Below are 27,918 nucleotides of genomic sequence, written 5' to 3'. Positions count from 1 at the left end.
CCACTTGCTGACTTCAAGTTTTAACAAAGTTGTTTATTTTTTTTTAAACAGATACATCCTTTTTGTTGAACAGCGAAGCCTCCAGCATTGAATCACAAGAACGAACATGCTGACTACACCGGTTAGGCGCTTGCATGTTGATGTTGTCCAACCACACCAGACCCAATCAGGTGGAAATATCAAAACAAACTCTGAACGAAGTCTATTCATTTGGGGACAGGTCGAAACACATGAATCATTTGTCCTGGGATAAAATTAAACATTGGGTTGTTATTTTACTTGAAATACACAAGGTACATTTTTTCCTGGATCTTTGTATGTTCTCTACCCTGACAATTAATCCACAGATAAAAGGGGAAGTTAGTTTCTAGTCATCTCTCCTCCTTCAGTCTTCTTCTTTGGACTTTATATGGCGGTTGGCAACCAAGCTTGAAGGTGCATTACCACCACCTACTGGACTGGAGTGTGGCCCTCAGTTCATCTTTCAATCACCCACGTGGGTAGATGCTCCTAAAAACCAATGAGATGGGAGAGGCGTCACAAATAGAACCAAGTTCTATTTTAGCGCCTGGCTACGCAGACGCTCGTTGACGTGCGCGAGAAGTTTGGATTAAATTATTGATTAACATGTATGTGCACATTTATTTCGCAACGCAAGCGGTGTGGTCAGCATGTACGACCCACTTAAGACACAAAATCCCCATTTCATGAATATATTCAAATATATCAAAACTTGAACATTTCAGTCATAAGGCCAGTTTTCAAGAGAGATAATACAAATCTTTACTAACTCTGTTTTTTACATGTACAGTACATGGGAATGAGGAAGTTAGTCACTTATGAGGACAACAGCAGAATGAGGACAACAGCAGAAGGAGGAAGTTAGTCACTTATGAGGACAACAGCAGAATGAGGAAGTTAGTCACGAATGAGGACAACAGCAGAATGAGGAAGTTAGTCATTTATGAGGACAACAGCAGAATGAGGAAGTTAGTCACTCATGAGGACAATAGCAGAATGAGGAAGTTAGTTATTTAAGACAATTGGATAACAACATTAAATTATATGTGAGCTGTCCTCTTTCCTTTCCACTGTAACCCTAACCTGTACCCTAAATCTAACCTGTACCCAGTAACCCTAACCTGTACCCTATCCTACACTCTAACCCTAACCTAACCTGTACCCTGAATCTAACCTGTACGCCTAACCTGTACCCTAAATCTAACCTGTACGCCTAACCTGTACCCTAAATCTAACCTGTACCCTAAATCTAACCTGTACCCTAACCTATCCTAACCTGTACCCTAAATCTAACCTGTACCCTAACCTATCCTAACCTGTACCCTAAATCTAACCTGTACCCTAAATCTAACCTGTACCCTAAATCTAACCTGTACCCTAACCTATCCTAACCTGTAATCCTAACCTGTACCCTAAATCTAACCTGTACCCTAAATCGAACCTGTAACCCTAACCTGTACCCTAAATCTAACCTGTACCCTAAATCGAACCTGTAACCCTAACCTGTACCCTAAATCTAACCTGTAACCCTAACCTGTACCCTAAATCTAACCTGTACCCTAACCCCAACATATACCCTAACCTGTCCACTGTAACCCTAACCTGTACCCTATCCCAACCTGTAACCATAACCTGTATCCTATCCTAACCTGTACCCTATCCCAACCTGTAACCATAACCTGTACCCTATCCTAACCTGTAACCGTAACCTGTACCCTATCCTAACCTGTACCCTGTCCTATCCTAACCTGTACCCTATCCTAACCTGTCAATTGTACATGTACATTCCTACAATCTAGATAGCTTTACAGAAGGCAGGGATTCAAATAACATTTCTGTTGGCACTGAAATTACTCCATAGGAAACACTATCAACGCATTTCATCTATTGCCCCAGAATGCTGTGCAACATATAAAAGACATTGTATGGACAGCAGTTTTTGAAGTAGTCTCTGTGAGCTGCTTTCGGACCAATCATGTGTGCTACAGACACACATTCAACAAATCAGAAAAGACAGGCAGGTTTCAGGAAGTGTTGCTTCTCTTCCGGGTTCTGGGTCTTTTCTTCATGATCATGTCCGTCTCCTGGTCGCTCTCACAGTCCCTCTGGAAGTATGATGAAACAACAGACCTTAACCCGAGCTGCAGACCTTAACCCGAGCTGCAGACCTTAACCCGAGCTGCAGACCTTAACCCGAGCTGCAGACCTTAACCCGAGCTGCAGACCTTAACCCGAGCTGCAGACCTTAACCCGAGCTGCAGACCTTAACCCGAGCTGCAGACCTTAACCCGAGCTGCAGACCTTAACCCGAGCTGCAGACCTTAACCCGAGCTGCAGACCTTAACCCGAGCCAGAAACAACCCTTACCGCTCAACAACATGCCTCATATGGTTTCTTTAGCATTCAGAGAACGCTGTCACACTTCTGTTCCCAAAACAACTGAATGTACAGTGTGAAACCATCAACTGAGTTAAGTGTTACTTATTTTAGTTTGAGAACTAACATGTCTGTGGAAAACAGAAGCACGCCACCACCGTGATAGTACTCAGGCGGCATATTTATAACACCTTTCACAGGGACTGTACTGTTGCCTACTGTATACTGCTAACAACACATACTGTAATAGAGTCATGCTGCCAGTCCCATGACCTGCTGTAGATCTGATCTAGTTAGCCCATAGACCTGCTGTAGATCTGATCTAGTTAACCCATAGACCTGCTGTAGATCTGATCTAGTTAGCCCATAGACCTGCTGTAGATCTGATCTAGTTAGCCCATAGACCTGCTGGTACCAGTGATAACTAATGTAGATCTGATCTAGTTAGCCCATAGACCTGCTGTAGGTCTGATCTAGTTAACCCATAGACCTGCTGTAGATCTGATCTAGTTAGCCCATATACCTGCTGGTACCAGTGATAACTAATGTAGATCTGATCTAGTTAACCCATAGACCTGCTGTAGATCTGATCTAGTTAGCCCATAGACCTGCTGGTACCAGTGATAACTAATGTAGATCTGATCTAGTTAGCCCATAGACCTGCTGTAGATCTGATCTAGTTAGCCCATAGACCTGCTGTAGATCTGATCTAGTTAGCCCATAGACCTGCTGTAGATCTGATCTAGTTAGCCCATATACCTGCTGGTACCAGTGATAACTAATGTAGATCTGATATAGTTAGCCCATAGACCTGCTGGTACCAGTGATAACTAATGTAGATCTGATCTAGTTAACCCATAGACCTGCTGTAGATCTGATCTAGTTAGCCCATAGACCTGCTGTAGATCTGATCTAGTTAGCCCATAGACCTGCTGGTACCAGTGATAACTAATGTAGATCTGATCTAGTTAGCCCATAGACCTGCTGTAGATCTGATCTAGTTAGCCCATAGACCTGCTGGTACCAGTGATAACTAATGTAGATCTGATCTAGTTAGCCCATAGACCTGCTGTAGATCTGATCTAGTTAGCCCATAGACCTGCTGGTACCAGTGATAACTAATGTAGGTCTGATCTAGTTAGCCCATAGACCTGCTGTAGATCTGATCTAGTTAGCCCATAGACCTGCTGGTACCAGTGATAACTAATGTAGATCTGATCTAGTTAGCCCATAGACCTGCTGTAGATCTGATCTAGTTAGCCCATAGACCTGCTGGTACCAGTGATAACTAATGTAGATCTGATCTAGTTAGCCCATAGACCTGCTGTAGATCTGATCTAGTTAGCCCATAGACCTGCTGTAGATCTGATCTAGTTAGCCCATAGACCTGCTGGTACCAGTGATAACTAATGTAGATCTGATCTAGTTAACCCATAGACCTGCTGCAGATCTGATCTAGTTAGCCCATAGACCTGCTGTAGATCTGATCTAGTTAGCCCATTGACCTGCTGGTACCAGTGATAACTAATGTAGATCTGATCTAGTTAGCCCATAGACCTGCTGTAGATCTGATCTAGTTAGCCCATAGACCTGCTGTAGATCTGATCTAGTTAGCCCATAGACCTGCTGGTACCAGTGATAACTAATGTAGATCTGATCTAGTTAGCCCATAGACCTGCTGTAGATCTGATATAGTTAGCCCATAGACCTGCTGGTACCAGTGATAACTAATGTAGATCTGATCTAGTTAACCCATAGACCTGCTGTAGATCTGATCTAGTTAGCCCATAGACCTGCTGTAGATCTGATCTAGTTAGCCCATAGACCTGCTGTAGATCTGATCTAGTTAGCCCATAGACCTGCTGTAGATCTGATCTAGTTAACCCATAGACCTGCTGGTACCAGTGATAACTAATGTAGATCTGATCTAGTTAGCCCATAGACCTGCTGTAGATCTGATCTAGTTAGCCCATAGACCTGCTGTAGATCTGATCTAGTTAACCCATAGACCTGCTGGTACCAGTGATAACTAATGTAGGTCTGATCTAGTTAACCCATAGACCTGCTGTAGATCTGATCTAGTTAGCCCATAGACCTGCTGTAGATCTGATCTAGTTAACCCATATACCTGCTGGTACCAGTGATAACTAATGTAGATCTGATCTAGTTAGCCCATAGACCTGCTGTAGATCTGATCTAGTTAGCCCATAGACCTGCTGGTACCAGTGATAACTAATGTAGATCTGATCTAGTTAACCCATAGACCTGCTGGTACCAGTGATAACTAATGTAGATCTGATCTAGTTAGCCCATAGACCTGCTGTAGATCTGATCTAGTTAGCCCATAGACCTGCTGTAGATCTGATCTAGTTAACCCATAGACCTGCTGGTACCAGTGATAACTAATGTAGATCTGATCTAGTTAACCCATAGACCTGCTGTAGATCTGATCTAGTTAACCCATATACCTGCTGGTACCAGTGATAACTAATGTAGATCTGATCTAGTTAGCCCATAGACCTGCTGTAGATCTGATCTAGTTAGACCTGCTGTAGATCTGATCTAGTTAACCCATAGACCTGCTGGTACCAGTGATAACTAATGTAGATCTGATCTAGTTAGCCCATAGACCTGCTGTAGATCTGATCTAGTTAGCCCATAGACCTGTTGTAGATCTGATCTAGTTAGCCCATAGACCTGCTGGTACCAGTGATAACTAATGTAGATCTGATCTAGTTAGCCCATAGACCTGCTGTAGATCTGATCTAGTTAGACCTGCTGTAGATCTGATCTAGTTAACCCATAGACCTGCTGGTACCAGTGATAACTAATGTAGATCTGATCTAGTTAGCCCATAGACCTGCTGTAGATCTGATCTAGTTAGCCCGTAGATCTGATCTAGTTAGCCCATAGACCTGTTGTAGATCTGATCTAGTTAGCCCATAGACCTGCTGGTACCAGTGATAACTAATGTAGATCTGATCTAGTTAGCCCATAGACCTGCTGTAGATCTGATCTAGTTAGCCCATAGACCTGTTGTAGATCTGATCTAGTTAGCCCATAGACCTGCTGGTACCAGTGATAACTAATGTAGATCTGATCTAGTTAGCCCATAGACCTGCTGTAGATCTGATCTAGTTAGACCTGCTGTAGATCTGATCTAGTTAACCCATAGACCTGCTGGTACCAGTGATAACTAATGTAGATCTGATCTAGTTAGCCCATAGACCTGCTGTAGATCTGATCTAGTTAGCCCATAGACCTGCTGTAGATCTGATCTAGTTAGCCCATAGACCTGTTGTAGATCTGATCTAGTTAGCCCATAGACCTGCTGTAGATCTGATCTAGTTAGACCTGCTGTAGATCTGATCTAGTTAGACCATAGACCTGCTGGTACCAGTGATAACTAATGTAAATCTGATCTAGTTAGCCCATAGACCTGCTGGTACCAGTGATAACTAATGTAGATCTGATCTAGTTAGCCCATAGACCTGCTGTAGATCTGATCTAGTTAGCCCATAGACCTGCTGTAGATCTGATCTAGTTAACCCATAGACCTGCTGGTACCAGTGATAACTAATGTAGATCTGATCTAGTTAGCCCATAGACCTGCTGTAGATCTGATCTAGTTAGCCCATAGACCTGCTGTAGATCTGATCTAGTTAACCCATAGACCTGCTGGTACCAGTGATAACTAATGTAGATCTGATCTAGTTAGCCCATAGACCTGCTGGTACCAGTGATAACTAATGTAGATCTGATCTAGTTAGCCCATAGACCTGCTGTAGATCTGATCTAGTTAGCCCATAGACCTGCTGTAGATCTGATCTAGTTAACCCATAGACCTGCTGGTACCAGTGATAACTAATGTAGATCTGATCTAGTTAACCCATAGACCTGCTGTAGATCTGATCTAGTTAACCCATATACCTGCTGGTACCAGTGATAACTAATGTAGATCTGATCTAGTTAGCCCATAGACCTGCTGTAGATCTGATCTAGTTAGACCTGCTGTAGATCTGATCTAGTTAACCCATAGACCTGCTGGTACCAGTGATAACTAATGTAGATCTGATCTAGTTAGCCCATAGACCTGCTGTAGATCTGATCTAGTTAGCCCATAGACCTGTTGTAGATCTGATCTAGTTAGCCCATAGACCTGCTGGTACCAGTGATAACTAATGTAGATCTGATCTAGTTAGACCTGCTGTAGATCTGATCTAGTTAGACCTGCTGTAGATCTGATCTAGTTAACCCATAGACCTGCTGGTACCAGTGATAACTAATGTAGATCTGATCTAGTTAGCCCATAGACCTGCTGTAGATCTGATCTAGTTAGCCCATAGACCTGCTGTAGATCTGATCTAGTTAGCCCATAGACCTGTTGTAGATCTGATCTAGTTAGCCCATAGACCTGCTGGTACCAGTGATAACTAATGTAGATCTGATCTAGTTAGCCCATAGACCTGCTGTAGATCTGATCTAGTTAGACCTGCTGTAGATCTGATCTAGTTAACCCATAGACCTGCTGGTACCAGTGATAACTAATGTAGATCTGATCTAGTTAGCCCATAGACCTGCTGTAGATCTGATCTAGTTAGCCCATAGACCTGCTGTAGATCTGATCTAGTTAGCCCATAGACCTGTTGTAGATCTGATCTAGTTAGCCCATAGACCTGCTGTAGATCTGATCTAGTTAGACCTGCTGTAGATCTGATCTATTTAGACCATAGACCTGCTGGTACCAGTGATAACTAATGTAAATCTGATCTAGTTAGCCCATAGACCTGCTGGTACCAGTGATAACTAATGTAGATCTGATCTAGTTAGCCCATAGACCTGCTGTAGATCTGATCTAGTTAGCCCTGCTGTAGATCTGATCTAGTTAGCCCATAGACCTGCTGTAGATCTGATCTAGTTAACCCATAGACCTGCTGGTACCAGTGATAACTAATGTAGATCTGATCTAGTTAGCCCATAGACCTGCTGTAGATCTGATCTAGTTAACCCATAGACCTGCTGGTACCAGTGATAACTAATGTAGATCTGATCTAGTTAGCCCATAGACCTTCTGGTACCAGTGATAACTAATGTAGATCTGATCTAGTTAGCCCATAGACCTGCTGTAGATCTGATCTAGTTAACCCATAGACCTGCTGGTACCAGTGATAACTAATGTAGATCTGATCTAGTTAACCCATAGACCTGCTGTAGATCTGATCTAGTTAACCCATATACCTGCTGGTACCAGTGATAACTAATGTAGATCTGATCTAGTTAGCCCATAGACCTGCTGTAGATCTGATCTAGTTAGACCTGCTGTAGATCTGATCTAGTTAACCCATAGACCTGCTGGTACCAGTGATAACTAATGTAGATCTGATCTAGTTAGCCCATAGACCTGCTGTAGATCTGATCTAGTTAGCCCGTAGATCTGATCTAGTTAGCCCATAGACCTGTTGTAGATCTGATCTAGTTAGCCCATAGACCTGCTGGTACCAGTGATAACTAATGTAGATCTGATCTAGTTAGCCCATAGACCTGCTGTAGATCTGATCTAGTTAGCCCATAGACCTGTTGTAGATCTGATCTAGTTAGCCCATAGACCTGCTGGTACCAGTGATAACTAATGTAGATCTGATCTAGTTAGCCCATAGACCTGCTGTAGATCTGATCTAGTTAGACCTGCTGTAGATCTGATCTAGTTAACCCATAGACCTGCTGGTACCAGTGATAACTAATGTAGATCTGATCTAGTTAGCCCATAGACCTGCTGTAGATCTGATCTAGTTAGCCCATAGACCTGCTGTAGATCTGATCTAGTTAGCCCATAGACCTGTTGTAGATCTGATCTAGTTAGCCCATAGACCTGCTGTAGATCTGATCTAGTTAGACCTGCTGTAGATCTGATCTAGTTAGACCATAGACCTGCTGGTACCAGTGATAACTAATGTAGATCTGATCTAGTTAGCCCATAGACCTGCTGTAGATCTGATCTAGTTAGCCCATAGACCTGCTGTAGATCTGATCTAGTTAACCCATAGACCTGCTGGTACCAGTGATAACTAATGTAGATCTGATCTAGTTAGCCCATAGACCTGCTGTAGATCTGATCTAGTTAGCCCATAGACCTGCTGTAGATCTGATCTAGTTAACCCATAGACCTGCTGGTACCAGTGATAACTAATGTAGATCTGATCTAGTTAGCCCATAGACCTGCTGGTACCAGTGATAACTAATGTAGATCTGATCTAGTTAGCCCATAGACCTGCTGTAGATCTGATCTAGTTAGCCCATAGACCTGCTGTAGATCTGATCTAGTTAACCCATAGACCTGCTGGTACCAGTGATAACTAATGTAGATCTGATCTAGTTAACCCATAGACCTGCTGTAGATCTGATCTAGTTAACCCATATACCTGCTGGTACCAGTGATAACTAATGTAGATCTGATCTAGTTAGCCCATAGACCTGCTGTAGATCTGATCTAGTTAGACCTGCTGTAGATCTGATCTAGTTAACCCATAGACCTGCTGGTACCAGTGATAACTAATGTAGATCTGATCTAGTTAGCCCATAGACCTGCTGTAGATCTGATCTAGTTAGCCCATAGACCTGTTGTAGATCTGATCTAGTTAGCCCATAGACCTGCTGGTACCAGTGATAACTAATGTAGATCTGATCTAGTTAGCCCATAGACCTGCTGTAGATCTGATCTAGTTAGCCCATAGACCTGCTGTAGATCTGATCTAGTTAGCCCATAGACCTGTTGTAGATCTGATCTAGTTAGCCCATAGACCTGCTGTAGATCTGATCTAGTTAGACCTGCTGTAGATCTGATCTATTTAGACCATAGACCTGCTGGTACCAGTGATAACTAATGTAAATCTGATCTAGTTAGCCCATAGACCTGCTGGTACCAGTGATAACTAATGTAGATCTGATCTAGTTAGCCCATAGACCTGCTGTAGATCTGATCTAGTTAGCCCTGCTGTAGATCTGATCTAGTTAGCCCATAGACCTGCTGTAGATCTGATCTAGTTAACCCATAGACCTGCTGGTACCAGTGATAACTAATGTAGATCTGATCTAGTTAGCCCATAGACCTGCTGTAGATCTGATCTAGTTAACCCATAGACCTGCTGGTACCAGTGATAACTAATGTAGATCTGATCTAGTTAGCCCATAGACCTTCTGGTACCAGTGATAACTAATGTAGATCTGATCTAGTTAGCCCATAGACCTGCTGTAGATCTGATCTAGTTAACCCATAGACCTGCTGGTACCAGTGATAACTAATGTAGATCTGATCTAGTTAACCCATAGACCTGCTGTAGATCTGATCTAGTTAACCCATATACCTGCTGGTACCAGTGATAACTAATGTAGATCTGATCTAGTTAGCCCATAGACCTGCTGTAGATCTGATCTAGTTAACCCATAGACCTGCTGGTACCAGTGATAACTAATGTAGATCTGATCTAGTTAGCCCATAGACCTGCTGTAGATCTGATCTAGTTAGCCCATAGACCTGTTGTAGATCTGATCTAGTTAGCCCATAGACCTGCTGGTACCAGTGATAACTAATGTAGATCTGATCTAGTTAGCCCATAGACCTGCTGTAGATCTGATCTAGTTAGACCTGCTGTAGATCTGATCTAGTTAACCCATAGACCTGCTGGTACCAGTGATAACTAATGTAGATCTGATCTAGTTAGCCCATAGACCTGCTGTAGATCTGATCTAGTTAGCCCATAGACCTGCTGTAGATCTGATCTAGTTAGCCCATAGACCTGTTGTAGATCTGATCTAGTTAGCCCATAGACCTGCTGTAGATCTGATCTAGTTAGACCTGCTGTAGATCTGATCTAGTTAGACCATAGACCTGCTGGTACCAGTGATAACTAATGTAAATCTGATCTAGTTAGCCCATAGACCTGCTGGTACCAGTGATAACTAATGTAGATCTGATCTAGTTAGCCCATAGACCTGCTGTAGATCTGATCTAGTTAACCCATATACCTGCTGTAGATCTGATCTAGTTAGCCCATAGACCTGCTGGTACCAGTGATAACTAATGTAGATCTGATCTAGTTAGCCCATAGACCTGCTGGTACCAGTGATAACTAATGTAGATCTGATCTAGTTAGCCCATAGACCTGCTGTAGATCTGATCTAGTTAGCCCATAGACCTGCTGGTACCAGTGATAACTAATGTAGATCTGATCTAGTTAACCCATAGACCTGCTGGTACCAGTGATAACTAATGTAGATCTGATCTAGTTAGCCCATAGACCTGCTGTAGATCTGATCTAGTTAACCCATATACCTGCTGCAGATCTGATCTAGTTAGCCCATAGACCTGCTGGTACCAGTGATAACTAATGTAGATCTGATCTAGTTAACCCATATACCTGCTGCAGATCTGATCTAGTTAGCCCATTGACCTGCTGTAGATCTGATCTAGTTAGCCCATTGACCTGCTGTAGATCTGATCTAGTTAGCCCATATACCTGCTGGTACCAGTGATAACTAATGTAGATCTGATCTAGTTAGCCCATAGACCTGCTGTAGATCTGATCTAGTTAGCCCATAGACCTGCTGCAGATCTGATCTAGTTAGCCCATTGACCTGCTGTAGATCTGATCTAGTTAGCCCATAGACCTGCTGTAGATCTGATCTAGTTAACCCATATACCTGCTGGTACCAGTGATAACTAATGTAGATCTGATCTAGTTAGCCCATAGACCTGCTGTAGATCTGATCTAGTTAGCCCATATACCTGCTGTAGATCTGATCTAGTTAGCCCATAGACCTGCTGTAGATCTGATCTAGTTAACCCATATACCTGCTGTAGATCTGATCTAGTTAACCCATAGACCTGCTGGTACCAGTGATAACTAATGTAGATCTGATCTAGTTAGCCCATAGACCTGCTGTAGATCTGATCTAGTTAGCCCATAGACCTGCTGTAGATCTGATCTAGTTAGCCCATAGACCTGCTGTAGATCTGATCTAGTTAACCCATATACCTGCTGTAGATCTGATCTAGTTAACCCATAGACCTGCTGGTACCAGTGATAACTAATGTAGATCTGATCTAGTTAACCCATAGACCTGCTGTAGATCTGATCTAGTTAGCCCATAGACCTGCTGGTACCAGTGATAACTAATGTAGATCTGATCTAGTTAGCCCATATACCTGCTGTAGATCTGATCTAGTTAACCCATATACCTGCTGGTACCAGTGATAACTAATGTAGATCTGATCTAGTTAGCCCATATACCTGCTGGTACCAGTGATAACTAATGTAGATCTGATCTAGTTAGCCCATATACCTGCTGGTACCAGTGATAACTAATGTAGATCTGATCTAGTTAACCCATATACCTGCTGGTACCAGTGATAACTAATGTAGATCTGATCTAGTTAGCCCATAGACCTGCTGGTACCAGTGATAACTAATGTAGATCTGAATTAGTTAACCCATAGACCTGCTGTAGATCTGAATTAGTTAACCCATATACCTGCTGGTACCAGTGATAACTAATGTAGAAAAACATCAAACTTGACTCTGGATAAGATGACTACAATCTAAATGTAGACTACAGCAGTGGAGGCTGAAGATGGGAGGACGGCTCATAATAATGGCTGGAACAGAGCAAATGGAAACCATGTTTGATTTGACTCCATTCCACTCATTACCACGAGCCTGTCCTCCCCGATTAATGTGCCACCAGCCCCCATGTGGACTACACTGTGAGCTCCTGTTGTACGTACCTCGTCCTGGGCTGCCAGCTTGGGATGACCTTTCTTCATCATACGAGTTAAATGGTTACAGAGAGACACTATTCTGAAGGAAAGCTGTAGGGGGGAAGAGTTCAGAGTGATAAGAGGCTCCATCTACACAAACCAGGCTGGGGGGAATGTAGGCCCTGAGGCAGACACACAGTTGTGATTAGGAGAGCAACCAAGTCCATCAATTCATTCCCCCAAAGGTTTCTTTCCATACACTCCTATTGCCGTGTAAGGTCTGTTTTTACCTTCCATCTGCGTCGGGCGTATTGTCTCCTGAAGTTCTCCAGGTTGACTACAGACTGTCTCTTGACCAGGGCCTGTCTGGAGTCCAACGGCTGCAGGGAGACAACACACACGGTTAAAGACAGGGTCCTATACCTAGGTGATCTATGCTAAGCAACAGCGTTGTGTCCGAGACAAGACCGGAGCAAACCGAGACAAGACCAGAATAATGTGAGTCCAAATTCACCACCATGATAAGAGTTCAACATGTCCAGTATTTCTGTGTTAATATTTCAGAACAACATAGTGGTGAATAAAAATAGACATTCTAAAAAATAGTACAAACCCAACCACAGTGGGGAAGAATGGGCCTTCTACGTCTTCAAAGAAGGGCTAAGGATTAATAAAACAGGTTTTATTTTGTTTATTTAACTAGGCAAGTCAGTTAAGGACAAATTCTTATTTTCAATGACGTGGGGACGGGGGCTAGGAGAGTGTCCATGATCGTGTCTTTGAATGAAGAGATGGAGATAAAACTGTCCAGTGATATTAAGTCCTCTTCCATTTGGGAACTTTACAGTCCTATTGATCGAACAACCATGAAAAGGTCGTATCTCTCTCCTTCAGTTATGCACAACCACAAGATCAACAACTAATGCTAGCCAGAGCAAGATGAGCTAAAATCTAACGAAGGAACATTAGATAAACCCTCTCAAACTTTTTCAGCTAGTTGGCCGTCAAAATGGCACTGATAAACAATGGGGAATTGTGGCCTACTCTTCCTTCTGCAGCTTGCCTGCCAATGCATGCTTGTCCCAACCAAGCACCCAAGATAACTGGCTAAATTTGGCTAGCTTGCTAGCTAGCTACTTCCAAACACAAATGAGAGAACAGCTAACTCTGACCATTTTACCGGCCGTAGCAGAGCTGGTTAAGCTGGTTAGGCTGTTTACACGTTATCCAGAGCGTTCTTGACTAACTATTACGTTTTTTACGTTTTACCGGCCGTAGCAGAGCTGGTTAGGCTAGTTAGGCGTTATCCAGAGCGTTCTTGACTAACTATTACGGTTTGTACGTTTTACCGGCCGTAGCAGAGCTGGTTAAGCTGTTTACATGTTATCCAGAGCGTTCTTGACTAACTATTACGGTTTTTACGTTTTACCGGCCGTAGCAGAGCTGGTTAGGCTAGTTAGGCGTTATCCAGAGCGTTCTTGACTAACTATTACGGTTTTTACGTTTTACTCATCGTAGCAGAGCTGGTTAGGCCTTTTCTTTTTACCTACATTTACTGACACCGGTCATATTCAGCAGGTGTTGCGCTTTCGTAAATTCAGCAGTCCTCTGAAATCGGAGTAGATCGCCAGAGTGAATTTACGAAAGCAAGATATCTAACTGTATAACAGTCGTTGAAGTTCTTAATAATCAAATGACTAATGCATCTCTTGCTGTGTATAGCCACCGAAAACAATATGAGGGGAAAAAGTCAGTTAGGGCGTCAACATTTCAATCTCAGCAAAACAGAACGTTATAGTCGAGCTTCAACGTGTTCAACAAATATAACAAACCGTGTCATTACCTGTATCCAGGGATGTTTCAGAGCACCATGGATTGTCAACCGTTTTCTGAAAGGCAAAGAACAACAGTAAAGGTTTGTTAGCTTAGCGAGGGGACGCGCGCACACACACACACACATAAAGAAGTGTTGATGGTTGGCAAGTCCCATCCTGCCTCGACACTGACAACCTCTGGGGTAGGCATGTACTGTAGGTTCCTTTCCCAGCTGGATGTTGCGTCTCTGTCCCTCAAGGAAACAAGTCCAGTGACTAATTAATGATCAAAGAAAGATGAATACTGGAGGGATGCTAGTCCTGAGCTACAGGCAGTTAGATTTGGGTATGTCATTTTGGGCAAAAATTGGAAAAACAGGGGTAGATCCTTATTAAGTATGCTCCCTTTAATTCTCTCCCTCCCCATCCGGAGGACCTGAGCCCTAGGACCATGCCTCAGGACCACCTGGCCTGATGACTCCTTGCTGTCCCCAGTCCACCTGGTCGTGCTGCTGCTCCAGTTTCAACTGTTCTGCCTGCGGCTATTGAACCCTGACCTGTTCACAGGACGTACTACCTTGTCCCAGACCTGCTGTTTTTGACTCTCTCTCTCTAGCTCACCTGCTGTCTCTAACTCTGAACGCTTGGGTATAAAAAGCCAATTGACATTTACTCCTGAGGTGCTGACCCTCTACAACCACTGTGATTATTATTTGACCCTGCTGGTCATCTATGAACATTTGAACATCTTGGCCATATTCTGTTATAATCTCCATCCGGCACAGCCAGAAGAGGACTGGCCACCCCTCATAGCCTGGTTCCTCTCAAGGTTTCTTCCTAGGTTTTGGCCTTTCTAGGGAGTTTTTCCTAGCCACCGTGCTTCTACACCTGCATTGCTTGCTGTTTGTGGTTTTAGGCTGGGTTTCTGTACAGCACTTTGAGATATCAGCTGATGTAAGAAGGGCTTTATAAATAAATGTGATCGATTGATGTTAAGTAACACACACTAGCGCTGAGCAATCAGTGCTTTTTGAGGTCGTTTCGGTTTGATTATAAAAAAATAATCTTGTTTTCGGTGTAGATTTTTTTTTAAATAATGAAATGCGCTATGCATTATGTGGGTTGAACGCTGTTACAACACAGAATAAAACAATTCATCATAGTCCCATGATGGTCGTGACTGTCCATTACTGCCGATCATTTATTAACCATCCTTTATTCACGTTAATATTTCAGTATGTTTATTACATTAGTTTTATTTGATGACTGTATTATTTCATCTCATCTCTGTAGAGCTGCTGTCTGACAACATCACTGTTTTACTAGTTCTTCAAAGTAAATAAGGCTTTTATGACTGCTGAATAGCAACTATCAATGACTTGGATGATGTATTTTCAGGTTAAGATAACTTGTGAAAAAACTGCCCTCTATCTCGTGCATTTTTTGTGTGTCTGCCCCACACTAAAAGAAACACACAGACCGGACAAGGAGGCGCGCAATGGATTATGGTCATTGTAGTTAATTACTATGTTTTCTGCACTTAAACTATGTAGAATTATTGGCCTGTTGGAAACTACAACTCCCTACTACATCACACAGTCTGGGCTTGATCTGATTCATCTCCAGAGAAACTACACAATGTGCTCATTGAGCTCACAGGAAAACCCTGAAGAAAATGGAATTCAAATAATTTTACCGAAGTCGGTCAATTAGTTGTTTAAAAACTGAAAAAGAACCTACATTTTGATTAATCGCATCAGCACTGACACTCCCAGGTTCAGATCTCTCCTCTGCAGCTGGCTAGCTCAGAACTCTACATACTGGTCTTCATTCTCATCTGACCTCCAGCCTGCCTCCAGGTGAGAACTGACTCTAACCGCTAACCTGGTGTCTTTCTCCAGTAGTTGTCGTATAAAGCTTTTGGCCAGCTCACTGGTCCTGCTGAACAACTCGTCATCAAACTCGTAGGCTATGGCTGAGATGTTCCCTAGCGTCTCCTGCTTTGAGTCACCAAGGAACGGCGATGCTCCGCTCAGCCTGAAAACAAAGAGTCATTACAGACACCGTCCAAACTGTCCGATCAATACATGTATTTCTAAAGAGGTTTTCACCGTTTCTACTTACAGTATGTAGGTGATGACTCCGATGCTCCTGGGACAGAAGAGGAGAACACAAGGTTCATCTGATGAAATGATTCACAGCCTGTCGACGGTACTGGTGTTATATCTGTAGTGAGGTTGGTGGATGGAACACACGGCGTCTGTGTGTATCTATATGTGTATATCTATGTATCTGTATCTATATGTGTGTATCTATGTATCTGTAGTGAGGTTGGTGGATGGAACACACGGCGTCTGTGTGTATCTGTGAGTGTATATCTATGTATCTGTATCTATATGTGTGTATCTATCTGTGTATATCTATGTATCTGTATCTATATGTGTATATCTATGTATCTGTATCTATATGTGTGTATCTATCTATGAGTGTATATCTATGTATCTGTATCTATCTGTGTATATATATCTATATCTGTGTGTATATCTATGTGTGTGTATATCTATGTGTGTATCTATCTATGTGTGTATCTATATATGTGTTTATCTATCTATGTGTGTGTGTCTATCTATGAGTGTGTATCTATCTGTGTGTGTATCTATCTGTGTGTGTGTCTATCTATGAGTGTGTATCTATATATGTGTTTATCTATCTGTGTGTGTGTCTATCTATGTGTGTGTATCTATGTGTGTGTGTATCTATGTGTGTGTGTATCTATCTGTGTGTGTATCTATGTGTGTGTATCTATGTGTGTGTGTATCTATGTGTGTGTGTATCTATCTGTGTGTGTATCAATCTGTGTGTGTATCTATGTGTGTGTGTATCTGTATCTATATCTGTGTGCGTATCTATGTGTGTATCTACAATACCAGTCAAAAGGGTTTTTCTTTATTTGTACTATTTTCTACATTGTAGAATAATAGTGAAGACATCAAAACGTATTAAATAAAACACATGGAGTCATGTAGTAACCAAAGAAGTGTTAAACAAATCAAAATATATTTTAGATTCTTCAAAGTAGCCACCCTAATCAAAATATATTTTAGATTTGAGATTCTTCAAAGTAGCCACCCTAATCAAAATATATTTTATATTTGAGATTCTTCAAAGTAGCCACCCTTTGCCTTGATGACAGCTTGGCACACTCTTGGCATTCTGTCAACCAGCTTCATGAGTTAGTCACCTGGAATGCATTTCAATTAACAGGTGTGCCTTGTTAAAAGTTAATTTGTGGAATTTCTTTCCTTCTAATTTGAGCCAATCAGTTGTGTTGTGACAAGGTAGGGGTGGTATACAGAAGACAGCCCTATTTGGTTAAGAAACAAGTCCATGTTATTGCAAGAACAGCTCAAATAAGCAAAGAGAAACGACAGTCCATCATTACTTTAAGACATGAAGGTCAGTCAATCCGGAAAATGTCAAGAACTTATAAAGTTTCTTCAAGAGCAGTCGCAAAAACCACCAAGCGCTATGATGAAACTGGCTCTCATGAGGACCGCCACAGGAATGGAAGACCCAGAGTTACCTCTGCTGCAAAGTTGGATAAGTTCATTAGAGTTACCAGCCTCAGATTGCAGCCCAAATAAATGCTTCACAGATTTCAAGTAACAGACACATCTCAACATCAACTGTTCAGAGGAGACTGCGTGAATCAGGCCTTCATGGTCAAATTGCTGCAAAGAAACCACTACTAAAGGACACCAATAAGAAGAAGAGACTTGCTTGGGCCAAGAAACACGACCAATGGACATTAGACCGGTGAAAATCTGCCCGTTGGTCTGATGAGTCAAATTTGAGATTTTTTGTTCCAACCACCATGTCTTTGTGAGACGCAGAGTAGATGAACAGATGATCTCTGCATGTGTGGTTCCCACCGTGAAGCATGGAGGAGGAGGAGGTGTGATGGTGCTTTGCTGGTGACACTGCCTGTGATTTATTTAGAATTCAAGGCACACTTAACCAGCATGGCTACCACAGCATTCTGCAGCGATACGTCATCCATCTGGTTTGAGCTTAGTGGGACAATCATTTGTTTTTCAACATGGCATTGACCCAACACACCTCCAGGCTGTGTAAGGGCTATTTGACTAAGAAGGAGAGTGATGGAGTGCTGCATCAGATGACCTGGCCTCCACAATCCCCCGATCTCAACCCAATTGAGATGGTTTGGGATGAGTTGGACCGCAGAGGGAAGGAAAAGCAGCCAACAAGTGTTCAGCATAACTCCTTCAAGACTGTTGGAAAAGCATTCCAGGTGAAGCTGGTTGAGGGAATGCCAAGTGTGCAAAGCTGTCATCAAGGCAAAGGGTGGCTACTTTGAAGAATCTAAAATATATTTTGATTTGTTTAACACTTGTTTGGTTACTACATGATTCCATATGTGTTATTTCATCGTTTTGATGTCTTCACTATTATTCTACAAAATAATAAAAATAAAAGAAATCCCCTTGAATGAGTAGGTGTGTTCAAACTGGTAGTGTGTGTGTGTGTGTGTGTGTGTGTGTGTGTGTGTGTGTGTGTGTGTGTGTGTGTATATCTATCTGTGTATCTATCTGTGTGTCTCACAGTGGGGTGACAGGTAGCCTAGTGGTTAGAGCGTTGGACTAGTGACCAGCAGGTAGCCTAGTGGTTAGACCAGCAGGTAGCCTAGTGGTTAGAGCGTTGGGCCAGTAACCAGCAGGTAGCCTAGTGGTTAGAGCGTTGGACTAGTGACCAGCAGGTAGCCTAGTGGTTAGACCAGCAGGTAGCCTAGTGGTTAGAGCGTTGGGCCAGTAACCAGCAGGTAGCCTAGTGGTTAGAGCGTTGGGCCAGTATCCAGCAGGTAGCCTAGTGGTTAGAGTGTTGGCCAGTAACTAGCAGGTAGCCTAGTGGTTAGAATGTTGGACTAGTAACCAGCAGGTAGTCTAGTGGTTAGAGAGTTGGGCCAGTAACCAGCAGGTAGCCTAGTGGTTAGAGCGTTGGACTAGTAACCAGCAGGTAGCCTAGTGGTTAGAGCGTTGGACTAGTAACCAGCAGGTAGTCTAGTGGTTAGAGTGTTGGACTAGTGACCAGCAGGTAGCCTAGTGGTTAGAGTGTTGGACTAGTGACCAGCAGGTAGCCTAGTGGTTAGAGCGTTGGACTAGTAACCAGCAGGTAGTCTAGTGGTTAGAGCGTTGGACTAGTAACCAGCAGGTAGCCTAGTGGTTAGAGCGTTGGGCCAGTAACCAGCAGGTAGCCTAGTGGTTAGAGCGTTGGACTAGTAACCAGCAGGTAGCCTAGGGGTTAGAGCGTTGGACTAGTAACCGAAAGGTTGCAAGATTGAATCCCCGAGCTGACAAGGTTAAAATCTGTCGTTCTGCCCCTGAATGAGGCAGTTAACCCACTGTTCCTAGGCCGTCATTGTAAATAAGAATGTGTTGTTAGATGACTTGCCTAAGTAAGTCTCTATGTGTGTGTATCAATGTGTGCATCTGTGAAAGCATGTTGTATAAATTAAACCAATGAGGTAGTTATCAGCTCTTACCACATGTCTGCTTCTAAACCCAGAGGCTCATAGTTGACGACTTCTGGAGCTGGAAATACACATTATCACAACACTACATTATCACAATACATACACATTATCACAACACACTACAGTCTCTCCACTACACAACACATACACATTATCACAACACACTACAGTCTCTCCACTACACAATACATACACATTATCACAATACATACACATTATCACAATACATACACATTATCACAACACACTACAGTCTCTCCACTACACAATACATACACATTATCACAATACATACACATTATCACAACACACTACAGTCTCTCCACTACACAATACATACACATTATCACAACACATACACATTATCACAACACACTACAGTCTCTCCACTACACAATACATACACATTATCACAACACACTACAGTCTCTCCACTACACAACACATACACATTATCACAATAAATACACAATACATACACATTATCACAATATCACAATACATACACATTATCACAACACTACAGTCTCTCCACTACACAACACATACACATTATCACAACACTACATTGTCACAATACATACACATTATCACAATACATACACATTATCACAACACACTACAGTCTCTCCACTACACAATACATACACATTATCACAATACATACACATTATCACAACACACTACAGTCTCTCCACTACACAATACATACACATTATCACAATACATACACATTATCACAATACATACACATTATCACAATACATACACATTATCACAATGCATACACATTATCACAACACACTACAGTCTCTCCACTACACAATACATACACATTATCACAATACATACACATTATCACAACACACTACAGTCTCTCCACTACACAATACATACACATTATCACAACACATTATCACAACACACTACAGTCTCTCCACTACACAATACATACACATTATCACAACACACTACAGTCTCTCCACTGCACAACACATACACATTATCACAACACTACATTATCACAATAAATACACAATACATACACATTATCACAATACATACACATTATCACAACACTACAGTCTCTCCACTACACAACACATACACATTATCACAACACTACATTGTCACAATACTTACACAATACATACACATTATCACAATACATACACATTATCACAACACACTACAGTCTCTCCACTACACAATACATACACATTATCACAATACATACACATTATCACAACACACTACAGTCTCTCCACTACACAATACATACACATTATCACAATACATACACATTATCACAATACATACACATTATCACAATACATACACATGATCACAATGCATACACATTATCACAACACACTACAGTCTCTCCACTACACAATACATACACATTATCACAATACATACACATTATCACAACACACTACAGTCTCTCCACTACACAATACATACACATTATCACAATACATACACATTATCACAATACATACACATTATCACAATACATACACATTATCACAATGCATACACATTATCACAATACATACACATTATCACAATACATACACATTATCACAACACACTACAGTCTCTCCACTACACAATACATACACATTATCACAATACATACACATTATCACAATACATACACATTATCACAATACATACACATTATCACAATGCATACACATTATCACAACACACTACAGTCTCTCCACTACACAATACATACACATTATCACAATACATACACATTATCACAACACACTACAGTCTCTCCACTACACAATACATACACATTATCACAATACATACACATTATCACAACACACTACAGTCTCTCCACTACACAATACATACACATTATCACAATACATACACATTATCACAACACACTACACAACGACAACACTACACACTGACACAACACTACACAATGACAACACTACACAATGATACAACACTACAACACTACACTACACAATGACACAACACTACACAATGACACAACACTACACAATGATACAACACTACAACACTACACTACACAATGACACAACACTACACAATGACACAACACTACACAATGACACAACACTACACAATGATACAACACTACAACACTACACTACACAATGACACAACACTACACAATGACACAACACTACACAATGATACAACACTACAACACTACACTACACAATGACACAACACTACACAATGACACAACACTACACTACACAATGACACAACACTACACAATGACACAACACTACACTACACAATGACAACACTACACAATGACACAACACTACACTACACAATGACACAACACTACACAATGACACAACACTACACTACACAATGACACAACACTACACAATGACACAACACTACACTACACAATGACAACACTACACAATGACACAACACTACACTACACAATGACAACACTACACAATGACAACACTACACAATGACACAACACTACACAATGACAACACTACAACACAAAACTACACAATGACACAACACTACACTACAACACAACACTACACAATGACACAAGACTACAACACTACACTACACAACACAATGACAACACAACACAATGACACAACACAATGACACAAGACTACACAATGACACAACACTACACTACACAATGACACAACACTACACAATGACACAACACTACACTACACAATGACAACACTACACAATGACACAACACTACACTACACAATGACACAACACTACACAATGACACAACACTACACTACACAATGACACAACACTACACAATGACACAACACTACACTACACAATGACAACACTACACAATGACACAACACTACACTACACAATGACAACACTACACAATGATACAACACTACACATTCTCTCCAACATAGTCTATTATTAAATATCAGTCAATAAAATGTAGATGAAGCCTGGTATACATGGTGTCCTCCTCAATGTCTTGAAATACTTACCCACAAATTCAGGTGTTCCAAAGATCTTTTTAAAGTCCGTCCCGACCTGGTCCATCTTATGAGCCAGACCAAAGTCTATGAGCTTGATGCGTGGTAGATCGACGTTCTTATCCAACAGCATGATGTTCTCAGGCTGAAAACAAGAACATTAGGTTCTACAGAGCCCCTGTTGATAAACAGGGTCACCAGAACATTAGGTACTACAGAGCCCCTGTTGATAAACAGGGTCACCAGAACATTAGGTACTACAGAGCCCCTGTTGATAAACAGGGTCACCAGAACATTAGGTTCTACAGAGCCCCTGTTGATAAACAGGGTCACCAGAACATTAGGTTCTACAGAGCCCCTGTTGATAAACAGGGTCACCAGAACATTAGGTTCTACAGAGCCCCTGTTGATAAACAGGGTCACCAGAACATTAGGTACTACAGAGCCCCTGTTGATAAACAGGGTCACCAGAACATTAGGTACTACAGAGCCCCTGTTGATAAACAGGGTCACCAGAACATTAGGTACTACAGAGCCCCTGTTGATAAACAGGGTCACCAGAACATTAGGTTCTACAGAGCCCCTGTTGATAAACAGGGTCACCAGAACATTAGGTACTACAGAGCCCCTGTTGATAAACAGGGTCACCAGAACATTAGGTACTACAGAGCCCCTGTTGATAAACAGGGTCACCAGAACATTAGGTTCTACAGAGCCCCTGTTGATAAACAGGGTCACCAGAACATTAGGTACTACAGAGCCCCTGTTGATAAACAGGGTCACCAGAACATTAGGTACTACAGAGCCCCTGTTGATAAACAGGGTCACCAGAACATTAGGTACTACAGAGCCCCTGTTGATAAACAGGGTCACCAGAACATTAGGTTCTACAGAGCCCCTGTTGATAAACAGGGTCACCAGAACATTAGGTACTACAGAGCCCCTGTTGATAAACAGGGTCACCAGAACATTAGGTACCACAGAGCCCCTGTTGATAAACAGGGTCACCAGAACATTAGGTACTACAGAGCCCCTGTTGATAAACAGGGTCACCAGAACATTAGGTACTACAGAGCCCCTGTTGATAAACAGGGTCACCAGAACATTAGGTACTACAGAGCCCCTGTTGATAAACAGGGTCACCAGAACATTAGGTTCTACAGAGCCCCTGTTGATAAACAGGGTCACCAGAACATTAGGTACTACAGAGCCCCTGTTGATAAACAGGGTCACCAGAACATTAGGTACCACAGAGCCCCTGTTGATAAACAGGGTCACCAGAACATTAGGTACCACAGAGCCCCTGTTGATAAACAGGGTCACCAGAACATTAGGTACTACAGAGCCCCTGTTGATAAACAGGGTCACCAGAACATTAGGTACCACAGAGCCCCTGTTGATAAACAGGGTCACCAGAACATTAGGTACCACAGAGCCCCTGTTGATAAACAGGGTCACCAGAACATTAGGTACTACAGAGCCCCTGTTGATAAACAGGGTCACCAGAACATTAGGTACCACAGAGCCCCTGTTGATAAACAGGGTCACCAGAACATTAGGTACTACAGAGCCCCTGTTGATAAACAGGGTCACCAGAACATTAGGTACTACAGAGCCCCTGTTGATAAACAGGGTCACCAGAACATTAGGTTCTACAGAGCCCCTGTTGATAAACAGGGTCACCAGAACATTAGGTTCTACAGAGCCCCTGTTGATAAACAGGGTCACCAGAACATTAGGTACTACAGAGCCCCTGTTGATAAACAGGGTCACCAGAACATTAGGTACTACAGAGCCCCTGTTGATAAACAGGGTCACCAGAACATTAGGTACTACAGAGCCCCTGTTGATAAACAGGGTCACCAGAACATTAGGTTCTACAGAGCCCCTGTTGATAAACAGGGTCACCAGAACATTAGGTACTACAGAGCCCCTGTTGATAAACAGGGTCACCAGAACATTAGGTACCACAGAGCCCCTGTTGATAAACAGGGTCACCAGAACATTAGGTACTACAGAGCCCCTGTTGATAAACAGGGTCACCAGAACATTAGGTACTACAGAGCCCCTGTTGATAAACAGGGTCACCAGAACATTAGGTACTACAGAGCCCCTGTTGATAAACAGGGTCACCAGAACATTAGGTTCTACAGAGCCCCTGTTGATAAACAGGGTCACCAGAACATTAGGTACTACAGAGCCCCTGTTGATAAACAGGGTCACCAGAACATTAGGTACCACAGAGCCCCTGTTGATAAACAGGGTCACCAGAACATTAGGTACTACAGAGCCCCTGTTGATAAACAGGGTCACCAGAACATTAGGTTCTACAGAGCCCCTGTTGATAAACAGGGTCACCAGAACATTAGGTACTACAGAGCCCCTGTTGATAAACAGGGTCACCAGAACATTAGGTACTACAGAGCCCCTGTTGATAAACAGGGTCACCAGAACATTAGGTTCTACAGAGCCCCTGTTGATAAACAGGGTCACCAGAACATTAGGTTCTACAGAGCCCCTGTTGATAAACAGGGTCACCAGAACATTAGGTACTACAGAGCCCCTGTTGATAAACAGGGTCACCAGAACATTAGGTTCTACAGAGCCCCTGTTGATAAACAGGGTCACCAGAACATTAGGTACTACAGAGCCCCTGTTGATAAACAGGGTCACCAGAACATTAGGTACTACAGAGCCCCTGTTGATAAACAGGGTCACCAGAACATTAGGTACTACAGAGCCCCTGTTGATAAACAGGGTCACCAGAACATTAGGTACTACAGAGCCCCTGTTGATAAACAGGGTCACCAGAACATTAGGTTCTACAGAGCCCCTGTTGATAAACAGGGTCACCAGAACATTAGGTACTACAGAGCCCCTGTTGATAAACAGGGTCACCAGAACATTAGGTACTACAGAGCCCCTGTTGATAAACAGGGTCACCAGAACATTAGGTTCTACAGAGCCCCTGTTGATAAACAGGGTCACCAGAACATTAGGTACTACAGAGCCCCTGTTGATAAACAGGGTCACCAGAACATTAGGTTCTACAGAGCCCCTGTTGATAAACAGGGTCACCAGAACATTAGGTACTACAGAGCCCCTGTTGATAAACAGGGTCACCAGAACATTAGGTACTACAGAGCCCCTGTTGATAAACAGGGTCACCAGAACATTAGGTTCTACAGAGCCCCTGTTGATAAACAGGGTCACCAGAACATTAGGTACTACAGAGCCCCTGTTGATAAACAGGGTCACCAGAACATTAGGTTCTACAGAGCCCCTGTTGATAAACAGGGTCACCAGAACATTAGGTACTACAGAGCCCCTGTTGATAAACAGGGTCACCAGAACATTAGGTACTACAGAGCCCCTGTTGATAAACAGGGTCACCAGAACATTAGGTACCACAGAGCCCCTGTTGATAAACAGGGTCACCAGAACATTAGGTACTACAGAGCCCCTGTTGATAAACAGGGTCACCAGAACATTAGGTTCTACAGAGCCCCTGTTGATAAACAGGGTCACCAGAACATTAGGTGCTACAGAGCCCCTGTTGATAAACAGGGTCACCAGAACATTAGGTACTACAGAGCCCCTGTTGATAAACAGGGTCACCAGAACATTAGGTTCTACAGAGCCCCTGTTGATAAACAGGGTCACCAGAACATTAGGTACTACAGAGCCCCTGTTGATAAACAGGGTCACCAGAACATTAGGTACTACAGAGCCCCTGTTGATAAACAGGGTCACCAGAACATTAGGTTCTACAGAGCCCCTGTTGATAAACAGGGTCACCAGAACATTAGGTTCTACAGAGCCCCTGTTGATAAACAGGGTCACCAGAACATTAGGTACTACAGAGCCCCTGTTGATAAACAGGGTCACCAGAACATTAGGTTCTACAGAGCACCTGTTGATAAACAGGGTCACCAGAACATTAGGTACTACAGAGCCCCTGTTGATAAACAGGGTCACCAGAACATTAGGTTCTACAGAGCCCCTGTTGATAAACAGGGTCACCAGAACATTAGGTTCTACAGAGCCCCTGTTGATAAACAGGGTCACCAGAACATTAGGTACTACAGAGCCCCTGTTGATAAACAGGGTCACCAGAACATTAGGTTCTACAGAGCCCCTGTTGATAAACAGGGTCACCAGAACATTAGGTACTACAGAGCCCCTGTTGATAAACAGGGTCACCAGAACATTAGGTTCTACAGAGCCCCTGTTGATAAACAGGGTCACCAGAACATTAGGTACTACAGAGCCCCTGTTGATAAACAGGGTCACCAGAACATTAGGTTCTACAGAGCCCCTGTTGATAAACAGGGTCACCAGAACATTAGGTACTACAGAGCCCCTGTTGATAAACAGGGTCACCAGAACATTAGGTACTACAGAGCCCCTGTTGATAAACAGGGTCACCAGAACATTAGGTTCTACAGAGCCCCTGTTGATAAACAGGGTCACCAGAACATTAGGTTCTACAGAGCCCCTGTTGATAAACAGGGTCACCAGAACATTAGGTACTACAGAGCCCCTGTTGATAAACAGGGTCACCAGAACATTAGGTACTACAGAGCCCCTGTTGATAAACAGGGTCACCAGAACATTAGGTACTACAGAGCCCCTGTTGATAAACAGGGTCACCAGAACATTAGGTACTACAGAGCCCCTGTTGATAAACAGGGTCACCAGAACATTAGGTTCTACAGAGCCCCTGTTGATAAACAGGGTCACCAGAACATTAGGTACTACAGAGCCCCTGTTGATAAACAGGGTCACCAGAACATTAGGTTCTACAGAGCCCCTGTTGATAAACAGGGTCACCAGAACATTAGGTACTACAGAGCCCCTGTTGATAAACAGGGTCACCAGAACATTAGGTACTACAGAGCCCCTGTTGATAAACAGGGTCACCAGAACATTAGGTACTACAGAGCCCCTGTTGATAAACAGGGTCACCAGAACATTAGGTTCTACAGAGCCCCTGTTGATAAACAGGGTCACCAGAACATTAGGTACTACAGAGCCCCTGTTGATAAACAGGGTCACCAGAACATTAGGTACTACAGAGCCCCTGTTGATAAACAGGGTCACCAGAACATTAGGTACTACAGAGCCCCTGTTGATAAACAGGGTCACCAGAACATTAGGTACTACAGAGCCCCTGTTGATAAACAGGGTCACCAGAACATTAGGTACTACAGAGCCCCTGTTGATAAACAGGGTCACCAGAACATTAGGTACTACAGAGCCCCTGTTGATAAACAGGGTCACCAGAACATTAGGTACTACAGAGCCCCTGTTGATAAACAGGGTCACCAGAACATTAGGTACTACAGAGCCCCTGTTGATAAACAGGGTCACTAGTCAAGCAACATGAGATGTGTTTTGAAT

At 42.8% G+C, this 27,918-nt stretch overlaps 1 protein-coding gene and 1 long non-coding RNA gene across 5 annotated transcripts; both read right to left on the bottom strand.

The window, feature by feature from the left end:
• Positions 1–12: 12 nt before the first annotated feature.
• On the bottom strand, positions 13–22,788 carry LOC120040004 (death-associated protein kinase 2-like). Of its 4 annotated transcripts, none has more exons than XR_005475563.1 (9): positions 22,528–22,788; positions 19,526–19,574; positions 16,090–16,116; positions 15,850–16,002; positions 13,995–14,040; positions 12,442–12,531; positions 12,179–12,262; positions 1,227–2,126; positions 13–1,195 (listed from the first exon to the last, which is right to left on the bottom strand). XR_005475563.1 is itself a non-coding variant. In XM_038985324.1 (8 exons), exons 1-8 carry the CDS (start codon positions 22,646–22,648, stop codon positions 2,046–2,048), a joined length of 651 nt encoding a protein of 216 aa, XP_038841252.1. In that variant the 5' UTR covers positions 22,649–22,788; the 3' UTR covers positions 13–2,045. The 4 variants fall into 4 exon arrangements, 2 of the variants coding, with proteins under 2 accessions (XP_038841252.1, XP_038841255.1); XR_005475562.1 differs by having other exon boundaries at positions 13–1,337; positions 1,374–2,126; XM_038985324.1 differs by having other exon boundaries at positions 13–2,126.
• LOC120040005 lies at positions 7,052–11,555 on the bottom strand. The gene is made up of 3 exons (XR_005475564.1): positions 11,515–11,555; positions 9,197–9,307; positions 7,052–7,184 (listed from the first exon to the last, which is right to left on the bottom strand). It is a non-coding gene; the product is annotated as an uncharacterized LOC120040005 (long non-coding RNA).
• Positions 22,789–27,918: the final 5,130 nt, after the last annotated feature.

This window comes from Salvelinus namaycush, unplaced genomic scaffold (assembly GCF_016432855.1).
Source record: "Salvelinus namaycush isolate Seneca unplaced genomic scaffold, SaNama_1.0 Scaffold3184, whole genome shotgun sequence".
In the NCBI taxonomy this organism is placed as follows: Eukaryota; Metazoa; Chordata; class Actinopteri; order Salmoniformes; family Salmonidae; genus Salvelinus; species Salvelinus namaycush.
This window is presented reverse-complemented; position numbering and strand designations above follow the sequence as displayed.